The sequence below is a fragment of the Leptonychotes weddellii genome, chromosome 9 (genome assembly GCF_054177405.1).
Source record: "Leptonychotes weddellii isolate Sample4059 chromosome 9, ASM5417740v2, whole genome shotgun sequence".
NCBI classification, from domain to species: domain Eukaryota; kingdom Metazoa; phylum Chordata; class Mammalia; order Carnivora; family Phocidae; genus Leptonychotes; species Leptonychotes weddellii.
This window is the reverse complement of record NC_138377.1, coordinates 125073869-125086756: the sequence shown is the minus strand read 5'-3', so window position 1 is coordinate 125086756 and position 12888 is coordinate 125073869. Positions and strand designations below refer to the sequence as shown.

The 12888-nt window shown below is 50.7% G+C and overlaps 1 protein-coding gene across 1 annotated transcript in view; it reads left to right on the top strand.

The window, feature by feature from the left end:
• The window catches only part of ABHD17C (abhydrolase domain containing 17C, depalmitoylase), a 40779-nt gene extending 30429 nt beyond the window's left edge, over nt 1-10350 (top strand). Inside the window, exons 2-3 of the mRNA XM_006746850.3 lie at nt 5340-5519; nt 8864-10350. Of these exons, the coding sequence (XP_006746913.2) occupies nt 5340-5519; nt 8864-9083 (400 nt within the window). The 3' untranslated portion in view covers nt 9084-10350. The remainder of the gene's footprint in view (nt 1-5339; nt 5520-8863) is intronic.
• Nucleotides 10351-12888: the final 2538 nt, after the last annotated feature.

Here is a 12888-nt window from a genome sequence, read left to right as displayed (position 1 = left end):
AAAAAAAAAAGTCTAGACCTACACAGGTGTATTTTTAGAAAGGGAAAATAAGCATGTTTTGGGTGATTGATGCTTTATTCACCTTCCTCATAATTAAATATAAGGCGCACATTTGTTAAGCTTTGGCTACAGAAAGTAAGATTGGTTTACCATTTTCTGTGCCCGTGGTTTTTGGCGGGTCCTGCTTACGCACTGCTTCCCCTACATGGGCGAGGCTTTCACTCTGAGGCTTTGCCCTAAAGTTTATTGGGGTTTCTCAGCATCCCGACCTCATCCTTCAATTAACATTCACGTTACCTTGTGTATTTATCTTTATCCTATGTCTCAAGACATTTCCACCAGGAATTCTAACTCTGAAATATTTAAAATATCGACTTCAAAGTCCGTGGAACTGTGCCAAGCACGCTTCTTGTGAAGATAAATGGAAATGCTCTCGACACAGGGCAAAGTCAGGGTCCATTAACTTAAACAGGATGCAGTGTCTCGGGGAGGCTCTGCTTCTTCGCGTTTGTAGACAGAAGAGAAAGCCTTATGTTAAAGGGAAAACAACCGGTTTCACGTTATCAGTGAAGGGCTGGTTCCCACAGGACACGCCCTCCCAGCTCGGGCTCTTGCCTCCCATGCTACTGGCTCGCCCTGGGCTGCGGGGGCTCCTGGGGCACGTCCTGGGTGCCGACGGGAGCAGAGACCTACGCTGGGGGTGGCCAGCCCAAACCCAACGTCACTTGTGACGCAGCAAGGTGGTAGACACTTGGAGAGGTTGGCGGGGGGGGGGGGGTGGATGTAGGTTTCCAGGGTGTGGTTATTCGGGGTCGTGGGTCTCCCCTGGCAAAATTTGGGAGGCTTGGGTTTCCTGCATTGTGTCTTGAGTAAATCTAACCTCACGCCTAAGAAACGGCGCTCACTAACTGTTGTGATCCTTGATGGACCGACTCCTCTGCTAGTTTGCAGACAGGAGATTCCAGAAGCTCCTACCCAGATCCTCAAGAAGATGCTGAGCTTCGAGGGCATTATCTAGCCGTTGGAATGATAACTATATATGGCATTCAGTTGTGATTGGTCGGAAAACAACCTTTGGCTGGAGCCACGTTCCATTCAAAGGAAGAAATACCTCTGAGGTCCCCGGGGGCCGCCCGAGTGTGGGTACTGTTTGCCTCCCCCCGTGTGGGGCTTACAATCTCATCATGGTCGATCGCACACACCGTCATACCACTTTGTCGTCAGGTGAGTGGTCAGGAGGGAAAGGACCCCGGCAGACCGGTGTTCAGGAGGCATGTGTAAGGCAGGTGGGACCCCGGAGTCTTCCAAGTAGGGGCTGTTTATGATGCAGCGAGGAGTCTAACTGCAGGAGAAGGTTCATTTGGAGAGAAAATAAAAGGTTATAATAGTGAGGTGGGGCCAGGTTGTGGAGGTAAATGTATGTGGACGTTTACCCCGAGGATGGTGGTTTGCCGAAGGGGTGTGATTAGCAAAGTAACAACATGACATGGGTTTCTTCTTTTCTCTCTCTTTTATTTTGGTTTTTTAAGATTTTATCTTTAAGTCACGTCTACGCCCAGTGTGGGGCTCAGACTCACAACCCTGAGATTAAGAGTCGCCTGCTCCACGGACTGAGCCAGCCGGGCGCCCCATCTGTCTCTCTTTTTAAGTGAGGAGGGAGATGCCTCCCATAGGGATGGAATGTCGTCGTGTGGCAGCTCAGACAGTCCGAGAGAGAAGAGGAGGGGTCAGCAGTGGGGGTGGCCAGGCCTGGGGGTTCCCAGGCTCAGCGAGGAGCAAGTGCGTGCAGGATGGAAACCAGGTCAGCCGTCGGGAACTAGGACACCTGCCTCCTCACCAGCCGTAGCACGAGATGCACAAACCCCGAGGATGGGGTGGGACAGTGGGTGGTTTGAGCAGTCAGGGGCCCTCTGGGCCCTGTGAGCCTCACGGGGGTAGGGAGAGGCCGTGATGGCGAGCCTTCCAGAAAGACCTGTGAGCCACAGACCGTGGGTGCCTGAGCTGGTGTTCGTGCTCGTTCATGTGCCGGACCGACAGATCCGTTGGATCCAGCACAGGAAGGCACCACAGAGACGTGGTGTCGGGAACGCCATCGTCCGGCAGACATCTCAGAGGCAGAAAGGGCAGGACTTAGTGACCCAGAGTTTGTGAGGAGCAGGGGAGAGAGAGGCCTGAGAAATCCGCCCTCATCCCGAAGCTTGAGCACTGAAGGCTGTGGCGATGGGGGGAGAGGGAAGGCGTTGGGGAGGGAGGACCACGCGTCGGTGTGGGCGGCGGTGAGTGTGAAGCGATGGAGGCCGTCGGGGAGAAATGCCGGTAGAAAGGGCCGGGCTGAGCTGAGGGTCAGTGCAAGAACTCGGGTTAGAAGCCCCCGCCGGCCGCGTCCTCGGCGCGCGGAGGGTCATGGCGCCCTTCCTGTGCGGCAGGTGGGCGCTGGGCGAGGCCCCCAGGGGAGCGCACGGGAGGAGAGGGGCCTGCAGGGCAGGGTGGGGCCCCGCGAGGTGGGCCGGGAGGCGCAGAAGGAAGGAGGGGAGAGTAAGTCGCCGGCGCGCTAGGATGGGCCTGAAGGGCCACCCCGCACCTTTCCCCGACGCCCGCTCGCTTCGGTCTCACACCGTGGGAGGTAGTGACGCCTTCCCGACCAGCACCCCGCCACCCATCCCGACCCCCAGCGGCCTCTGTCACAGGCGCGAGGGCCGAGTTTCCCTTGGGGTTTTATCAGAGCCCACCCAGCCTTTGCCCCCGTGGCTCGGTGCCATCAGGTGTCCTGTGAGCTGGCACCCCAGTTCTCCCCGACTCAGACTCGCATCTGGCCCTGTGCGGGCGATTTCCTGTCCTCTCTGCACCTGCTCCGCAGACCCCCCCCACCCCCACCCCGTGAGTCCGGACCTCTGCGCGCGCTCCCTCCGGCCCTGGTGGCGGAGGCCCTGCCGCCCGTCTGTGCCCGGGCTCGCTTGTGTGTATTTGGCTTCCCTGTCCTACCCGCAGCCTTGCTGAGGCCGCCGCCCGCCGGCCCCCGGGACCGGGTCCGCCCTCGCCTCCCCACCTGCGCGGACCCGCAGCTTGCCCGGTTCTGAGCCTCTGTTGCTTCTGCCCGCCGCAAAACCGTCGGCTCCGGGTGGGAGGGCTTCACGAATGCTTCATTTTAGAATGGAGGTGTAGGACTTGGGGATCGGTGATGTTTTTGAACGAATGCTTTTCACTTGATCCTGCTGTTTGTTTTTAAAGCTACGATCTTAGAATGCCCTGTGTTTCACGCGGGCTCCATAAGTAGATTCCATTTACTGGCTCTGTGTTCCCTCTGTCTTTTTATTTAACTTGGGACCTAAAGGGGCTTTAGGGTCTGATCCTACACTTTTTACTCCGTATCCATCAATGTGTAGTCTAGGAATCCACAAACCCACTGGAATTTTTACGTATGGAAAATTTTTCAGTCAGGGAATTTACATTTTTTTTTTAATTCCCAAGAAATTCAGATACTTCTCAGTTTGGAACCATTGGTATAGAAGTTACCAATCTTGTACCTTTAGTCTACCAAAAAGAAAACCCATGGTGGTACAGTGAAGAGGACACACTTTAGTGTCCTCCTCCTCAAAGGGGAACAGGGACCCCTCACATGTGCCACCGAAAATCTTTGATACCTTCAAAGAAGTACTTGCCTCCTCACCCGGCCCCTTCCCCAGCTCCTCATTTGTTGTCACATAGTCTAGTAAAGACAGCATTAACTTTGTTCCCGTCACCTGCCCTTGCCTCCCGTGTCCCTCCTCGTCTCCAGGACAAGCTCTGACCCTTAGCACATTCACGCTGCTCCCAGATGCGCCCCCCTGAGCCACGCACTGGATTCTGCACCTGCTCCTTGCTTTCCCGCACCTTCCCGAGCTGTGCCGTGTGCACCTGACCCTGCTCGGGGAGAAAGTCCTCCTTATCCCCCGTGTGCTCAGGTCCTGTCTGCCCCCCCAGGGCACAGCTCCGATGCTGGCTCTCCATGAACACAGTGTGTCCCCTCCAGAAATAGCCATTCCCTCCCTGAATTCCTTCTTAAGAACCCCCGTTTTCCTGTGGCGTTTCGGGGAGCTGGGTGGGGGGGAGAAAGCCGGGCTGAAATCCTGCCGTCCCCTCCGTTCTTGGCTGCCGGTTCCTGTCACTGAAGGCTGTTATCAGAGCGAACTTCATGTGGCCCTGGGAGCGACGGTAGGTGTTTAAGCCGAAGAGCGAAATTGTTGATCACGGGCTTCAACTCGACCAGATGATGAGGGATGATTTTCCCAGGCGCTCGTGCTGGTTTGTACGCCCACAGCGGCGTGACGGAGCTCCCCTCCCACGTCCTTGCTCTCCCTTGACCTTGTCTGACGTCCTCACCTTCGCTGCATTCTTCCGCGTGGGCCAGGAACCCCCCACCCCGTGACGTCCGTCGGCTTCCTGCCGAGAGGAGGGGGAGAGCACACCCTTCTCTCGAAAGCTGCACACGCGTCCTTCTGCTCGCATTCTTCCGGCCAGAGCTCGGCCTGTGCACACGGCAGGCGCGGGGACCGGGAGTGTGGCCGGCACCAACTAAACGCCCAGAGGCAGTGGCTCGGGAGACCACTCAGGAAGGCTCTGAAGGGTTTAGCCCCAGGGAGAGGCTGAAGACACTAGATTTGTCTCCAAATTAATCGTCTCTCAGTACCTTTGTCTGATAAATGTTCGTACCTTTCATGTTTTATTAAAACCTCACTTGAAGGGCTCTTCATAAAACTAGTACAATTGGCCAGACGTGCTTTTCCTTTTACTTCAGAAATATTGAAATTGGTGATTATCAGAGAAACTCTGAAGAGGGGAGGATAGGAAACGAGAGGACTCTGGAACTACGAAATGGGACTTACGATGCATCTGTTTCTTTTTTTTTATTGTTATGTTAATCCCCATACATTACATCATTAATTTTAGATGAAGTGTTCCATGATTCATTGTTTGTGCATAACACCCAGTGCTCCATGCAGAATGTGCCCTCCTCAATACCCACCACCAGGCTAACCCATCCTCCCACCCCCCTCCCCTCTAGAACCCTCAGTTTGTTTACGATGCATCTGTTTCTTAACTCCCACCCCTAAACGTGTTGCGTTCATTATCTTTACAAAATGTCGTGGAAGACAGAATCCCAGTCCCTTCCTCCTGAGACGGGCCCCTGACATGTGTTTGTGTGAAGTTCACGTTTCTTCTAAGCTCACGTGTGCAAGTTAGATGATGTCTTTTTAAACCAGGAGCCGTGGGGGTTTTGTGAGTTTAAGCTATCACGGTTTTGTGTCTCTTCTGTCTTCCGTCCGTTAGCTAACGGCGAGCACCCCCTGATTTCTCTCCAGGTATGGCGTGAGTCCTGAGAACATCATCCTGTATGGCCAGAGCATCGGGACCGTCCCCACGGTAGACCTGGCCTCGAGGTACGAGTGTGCCGCCGTCATTCTCCACTCGCCTCTGATGTCGGGGCTGCGCGTGGCTTTCCCAGACACCAGGAAAACGTACTGCTTTGACGCTTTCCCCAGGTAAGCTCACACGTGTCAGCCGGCGCTGGGGCGCCCGGTGACCCGGGCTCAGATGCCACCGTGAATGGCGGACCACTGACCAGTCTTTCCTGAATGCAGCCACGCGTCAGACCCTGTGCTGGGCACCTCGGGGAGGTGACGGTCACACCAGCCAGAGACTTGGTCCTCCGGGCCTGACTCATCTGTAGAGTCTCCCGGATGACGTGTAGGGACCTTGCTCATACTGACATCCAGGGTTAATGGACTCGGCTGCACGTGCAAGATGAAAACACAAGTGCCCACACGTATCCTGAAAAAAAGTACCGTTCCAGATTCGCTCGTTCACGCAGATGGGCGTGGATGGTGGAGTTGCAGAGAGCTGCATGCAAAATGCATGATGAGGCACTTAGCGGTCTGCACACGCACACAAAGCTGCAGACGTGCTCAGTTTTAGAACCTCTTCCTCCTTCGGTGAGACCGTGCAGGTGAGGGGAAAGGGGAGGTGAGCTGCAGGCCAGAACTTCTGTGCTTTGGTGACAGGCCACCGTCCTAGTAGCAGGGAACACAGCCCTGGGAGCCCTTCGTTCCAGCCTGCTCCCCAGCAACTCCCACAGGCCTCCTTGCCTGTGGGAGCACGTGGACGGGAGCCCACGGCTGGATCCTCCCGGCCCAGGCCTGCTGTTTGCTCATCCCACTGACGGAAGGAAGGGAAGTGGGTCATCACCGTGCTCTAAATGCCAGAGCAGCGAGCTAGTGGTTTCTTGAATACCTCCGTTTGAAAATTTTACTTGGGTTTTTTTTTTTTTTTCTTAAAATCCAAGTCGAGGACAGTGTTTTCCACAAAAACGATTTGCCCCCTAAACTTTTCCCATTGTGCATTGCTAAAGCAAGTCTGAGGCCGTTAGGGCAGGACTGGCCGGCTCGTGTTGCCATTTTGTAGGAAACGCCCCCTGCAGGAATAAAGCCCCGTCTCAGGATTTTGATCGACCCACTCCTGGCTGTCATTCTGCTCTCGCCGCGGGGAGCGAGCATCGCTTGGTAACGTCAACGTCTGTCGCACAGCCTGTCCTCCTGCAACAAAAAGAAGCCTTCTGTTAACACGTCGGGTGACCTTCAGTTCCGTGCAGTTGGTCCCAGCACTCAGGGCAGACTCCAGCTTCCTAAGAAAGTTGACCTAGCGGCGAATTCCTGCTGGTGTGGCCGGGCATGCTAAGTAGGGCGAATGTGCAGCTCGGATGTGGCTGTGTTTGTACTGAATGGGTAATGAGAGGCCAGTTTGTGGAAAGGGAGATGTTTAGCGTGTTTGTGGGAGGGATGCTAGGCGTTACCGTGGCAACAAAACACCTAGGTTGTTTCCTGACTCTTAAATTAGCATACACCTTAAAATATAGCCATGGCAACTAACCGCAGCTTACTAATTAACTGTCAACCAGCAACCGGTCTTCCCTGGGTCTGTCTGATCCACCAGGCGTAGCGCTGAACAGCTCCCCCCTGGAGCGTTAACACGGTAGCTTTCGAACCACGAACAGTCACGCGGACCCTCATCGTTAATTGAACTCGATAGACGTTCTGTTACGGGGCCCGCTGCTACCGAGTGTCAGAATTGTCTCCGTTTGTGTTCCTCTCTTTGAAGGAAGGTATTTCCCGCTTCCTTTCAATATTACCAACAATGTGAGAGGAGCCCTGATCACTGTTTGGTTTGTAGCTTCTTTTCCTTTACCTGCTTTCCACTTAGACGCTCACATTTAGCTTGAGATGCACCCTCAGGCTGTAGAGATTCTCCTACTAAATTGTGCAGCATGGAGCACAGCCCCAGGCCCGTTCTGCCAGTACGTATCTTTTTAATTGAATATAATTGGACTCCCACATTCTCAGAAGAAGTCTTGTTAACATGAAACTGGAGAAAAACGGGTTTCTAAACACGACTGCTAATCTGGGGCATTGCATATGCCGCCACCCGAGGCTCTGATCTTGGCAAATCCCACGGCCGGTGGGGTTCTGCCATCTCCCTGGGGTGTCCTCAAGTGGTGGGTGCTGTCGCGAGCTGCTGATCAAGGTTCTGTGACAGTTGTCTGTAGGTCTCTGGGCGGTGCCCTTGATGCGAGGGCGTTGTCCCCTGCCCAAGCTCAGGCCGGCGGTACTCATCCCCGCTGGCTTTGGTGCCCTCCTCGCTTGCCCGGAGCTGGGCTGTCCTGTCTCCTGTGTCCCACTGGAGACTCAGGTTTTTTTGTATGGAAAGCACAGAGCACCTGGCTGTCGAAATTGTTTCATCAGTGTTAGTCGTTCCTGTGAGCAGCGGGGTCCCTGCAGATAGTTGCCGTTGGTATCCTTTTGTAGCTTTGGCTGGCATCAGACACAGAAAGAGCAGTCACCGGTGGCGGGGCTTTGGTGCCAGGACAGGTGGCCGGATCCGCCCGTCTTGCTGCGTCCGTAGGTTAAACAGCGGTCCCCTCTGGGGGCGAAATTGCCTGCACGCCCTGCCAACAAGGCTTATGTCTGGAATTCCTCTTTGGGAAATGTTTTCAGAGCCTGCAGCACATTCTTTTGAAGATCCTCAAATACTCATCCTTTGAGGGTAGATTCCGTTCTCATAAACAATCCGAGATCACTCAGACTCCAAGCTAGGCATTGCATTATGTTTTCAAGCGAAGTAGTACAGTTTTTACCAAAAAAAAATGAGGCATAAGCATTTATGAGATGGGGTTTTGAGGATCTTTTGAGTCGATTCTGAAGTCATCTTGCCAAGAAGACTGCAAACACGGGCAGCCGAGGATTAGGTGTTCAAGCTTTCAGAAGAGACGCTCTGTCGGACATGTCAAGTTCTGGCCTGTTTATTTATTTATTTTTTAAGAATCCTTTCTCAAAAATATGAATATATCAGAAATATTAGCTACTGGATTGTTAGTCTGGTGGCTTTTAGGAGTTCTGTTTTTAATAACATACTTTAACGAGCACGCAATGGCCAGATGCAGCATGGTGTTCTTGACTGGATCCTGGAACAGAAAAAAGGCATCTGTGGGAAAACTAACAAAATCCAGGCAAAGTGTGGGGTTTTGTTCATGGTGGCGCCTTGACACTGGTTTCTTGGTTTTGACAGACATGTCCTAGCAATGTGGGGTGTTAGCCTTACGGGAGACGGGCCGGGGGCCAACGGGATCTCTGTTATCTTTGCACCTTTCTTGTAAAGCCAAAGTTATACCCCCCAATTGAAAAGTTTATTTAGGAAAATAAAAAGAATCACTAGAAAAATGAGGGAGCCCCCCCCCCCCCCAGTGTTACCGCCAGGGACATCAGGTGCGATGTGTGCAGTCCGTGGTCGTCACTAACGGAGCCCTCTCTCTCCCCGCCCCTGTTCTGTTCTGCAGCATCGACAAGATCTCTAAAGTCACCTCGCCTGTGCTGGTTATTCACGGTACAGAGGACGAGGTCATCGATTTCTCCCACGGCCTGGCCATGTACGAGCGCTGTCCCCGAGCCGTGGAGCCCCTGTGGGTTGAAGGGGCTGGGCACAACGACATAGAGCTTTACGCACAATACCTAGAAAGACTAAAACAGTTCATATCCCACGAACTGCCAAATTCCTGAAGGAGACACCGTGATTTTACCTCACTTAACTGTGAACACACGAGTCCTCTGTTTTGCACATGCTCGAACTGGAAAGCGGTCATGGCAGGATCACCCGGAGGAGGTACCCGCCTCTCGGTGTTCTGATCAGAGACCTGAGCAAGTCCCCGTCTTCTGTCCCTCGAGGTCGTTCTACTCCTCACAGCACGTGGCACCGAATGGTGGTGACACCCAGCGTCATTGCCTGGCGGGAGTGGGGATGAGAGCTGGGCACGGGCACGGTCGGTTTGCCCCATGCTGTGTAGACGATGCTCACATCAGTTGCTCGGCCGTACCCACGGCTGACGACTCATTCCCGCAGGACTCAGCCCTGTCTCCACCAATGTTCTCAGTACTTGATATGCAGCTCTTTTTCAGCCTCTGGATTCATGGGTTCGATCCATTTGTGAAGCCGTGATCGTGTAACTGGGACACTAGGGTGATGAAAATTCCTTTGTTAAGTTTCGTGACCATGCCGATCTCTGCCCCCCACCCCAACAAACAAATCAACGGAAGGGTCATTTACTGGAACTATCATGAACAGCTTCATCAACTGGAACCATATAAATATAACTGGAATATTCTTAAAAGGAAACTGGGGTTTTTTTAAGTGTAAATTTATTACTAGTCAACAGAGTTTTAATATTTTGATTGTCTGGTTGGTCTAACAAAGAGCCTAGCCAACTTTCCTTCTGTGAAGCCCTCCTTGTAGGCTTTTTTAAAGTACTGTACATATTTGCAATCACATTGTGCATAGATTCTTAATGGGTACTTTTCTTTTGTCAGGCTACCACGATGAACTGCAGATCCCTTGTTTGTAATGTAAATGATTGAATACATTTTGTTAATATGTTTTTATTCCTATGTTTTGCTATCGAAAAAAATTTTATAACATTTCCAAGACAAAAAAAAAATTACAAGTTTATGCTTTGAAGAATTTATGTAATGAAAATTTCACTAAACTAATCTTTTTAGTTTAAGAGTTCTTTGGGTTTTGACACTGGAGTTGCACCAAGTAAGCATCAGGTATGTCCGATGCTTCACCATTGCTACACGACTCATCTTGGGCGGGGGTCTGGGGTCGGGGGTTTCTTTGGTTTTATTTTAATTTTTCTTTTCAAATTTAAAAGCCTTAAATGTACTGTAAGCCTCAGATTGTTGTACAGCGGGATTGCGGTTGATTCCAGTTTGTGTGCTGTGCTTGGATGCACAGCGGTCGGTCATGGAATAAAGGATGCATGGATCAGAATGCGCAGCCTCCTGTGGTCTTTTCCTCCGTCTCTCCTCCGTCAGAGAAAGTAGCGAATGAGAAAACACTTCACGTTGGTTGAAGCAGAAACCCTTGGGGCTTACAGATTTTCTACCTCTCTCAAGGTGTATGCTTTTGTTCTGTAAGAGACCCGAGGTTCCATTTGGAAGAAGCCAGGTAGGAAGGGAGGGAAGGAGGAAAAGAAGAAAAGAAAAAGGTGTAAGAAGGGCACCTGGGTGGCTCAGTCAGTTAAGCGTCTGCCTTTGGCTCAGGTCATGATCTCGGGGTCCTGGGATCGAGTTCCGTGTTGGGCTCCCCGCTCAGCGGGGAGTCTTCTCCTCTCTCTCCCTCTGTGCTCTCCCTCTCTCTCTTTCTGTCTCAAATAAATAAATGAAATCTTTTAAAAAAAGGAAAAGGTGTAAGACATGGGAAAAAAGAGATGAGCGTGTTCTAACGCCAGACTGTTACGTGGTTCCACGACTCACTAAACTTTCCGAAAACCATTCAAACGTGCACTTAAAAGGAGTAGATTTTATGATATGTAGATCACACCTCAATAAAAAAATCTAAAAAGAAATAGCAAGTAAAACTACTATTCTCAGATTATGATTGTGTAGAACACCTGGAAGTATCTACAAATTATTTGATGTAATAAGAATTTAGCTAGGTTGCTGGACATAAAATAAATACACAAAAGTCTTATTTCTATAAATCAGTAAAAAATGTTTAAAATTCCACACAAAAAAGGGGGAAAATATCATTTACTGTAGCATTAAAAAATATTAAGTACCTGGGAATAATCTAACAGACCATGTATAACACATCCTGGAGAGAATTATAAAACTTTTAAAAGACGTTAAAGAAGACCTGATTTAATGAGAGCTATACCATGTTAATGGATAAGGAAGCTCATTTTTAAGCCCTCCAAAAATAGAGCTGTAGGATTAATAGGATCCCAGTAAAAATCCCAACGGGATTCTTTGTGGAACCTGATACAGCGAGCCTCAAGTTTATATGGGACAACAAAGGGCCAAGAATAGCCAGGGCGTTTGAAAATGAAAATGATGGAGGAATATATTTTACCAGCTAGAGACAATTGCAGGTAAGTAATCTCAAGACTAAGAAGCCTCAGTCCGTCGAGATTCTGGAGTCTAGAAAGCCTTCCCTGGTCCCCTGCTTAGGTTCAATGCCCCCCAGTAAGCACTGCTTCAATATTCTGTATTTGCTGACATAGTTGATACCATTATTGCTCAAAACCACAGAGGAATGAGTTTACAGATTTGATTTATTTAAAAATATAAAACTTCCATAGTAAAAAACATAGCCTAACCTAGTGACACACTGAGGGGAACATTATCAACCATGTGGGATAATGTAAATATATACGTAATGGTCAAAGGACAAGGCAGTCTGTCAAAGAGCACAGGACATGAAGGGATGTCATCAGGGATATTGTCTGTAATAATCGCATGTAGATTCAGAAATCAAATATTCAAATGAATATATCCAATAAGTACACATTAAATGTCTCATTATTTAATGCAATGCCATGTTAATTACAAAGTTGGTATCAGTATTTATTTGAAGAGATTGCCTGTAATCACTCATAGATTTTATCAGCTAAGGAGATTTGAGTAGTCAGATGCCATTTGAAGTTGTGAGTTGGTGTAACCACTTGAAGTAGAATACCCATGGGTGGTCAAGGTGCAGTTAAATGGGCACTTTAAAAATACACTGTTTATTTTACCCACCAAATTAGTACAAACATTCTAAAGTATACTTCGAACCAAAAGTCTAATCTAGCCATTTAGCTCCTAGGAATTTATCCTTAGGAAATAATCCAGAGGATGAGATGGGTCTGGAGGGATAATCTCGGGGACTCTGTTAGAGTGGAAACCGGCGAATGGTCTGTCTCCAGCACCGTGATCTGGTTACTGTTAGGTTCACGCCGTGCCTTGCTCAGACCCCTCAGATGCTGCAGAGTGATAGTAGCGACCAGTTCTGTCACATAACAGCGCATCTTGACGACAGATAAACCGGTCCCCAAGGCCTTCGGGTGGCATGGTTCCTCTCTTCGCCCCTACCCCTCCGTCCATTCACACCTGGCCAGAGAGCTGGGTATGCACCAAAACGTTTGCAGATGTACATCTCTGCTGGGATTTAGGTGTAGCTCAATGGGTCTCTACAGAGGAAAGCCTGAGCCCATCCTTCAGGATGCATGTGAAGTGCCTATGGGATGGGACCTGCAAGATCTTTCCCTGCTGCCATTGGTCCCGGGACCCCGCTGGGTGGCATTATCTCACTCCTGAGAGAATGTGGCTTTGGTTGGAGGGGACAGGCAACCTGGGTGGATCTCATCCCCTCGTGTGTAAGGCTTACGAAGCCCGAAGCGGAAGTGCCTATGAATAGCATGACCCATGCTGCCCGCCTCCCATGCCGCCTCTTCCCTGAGGCCCCACCCACCAGCGTTTCCTCAGAGAAGACTGCCCGTCCTCCGGGAGCTGGCCCAACTGGGTGTGTTCCATGGCAGAGGGCCCG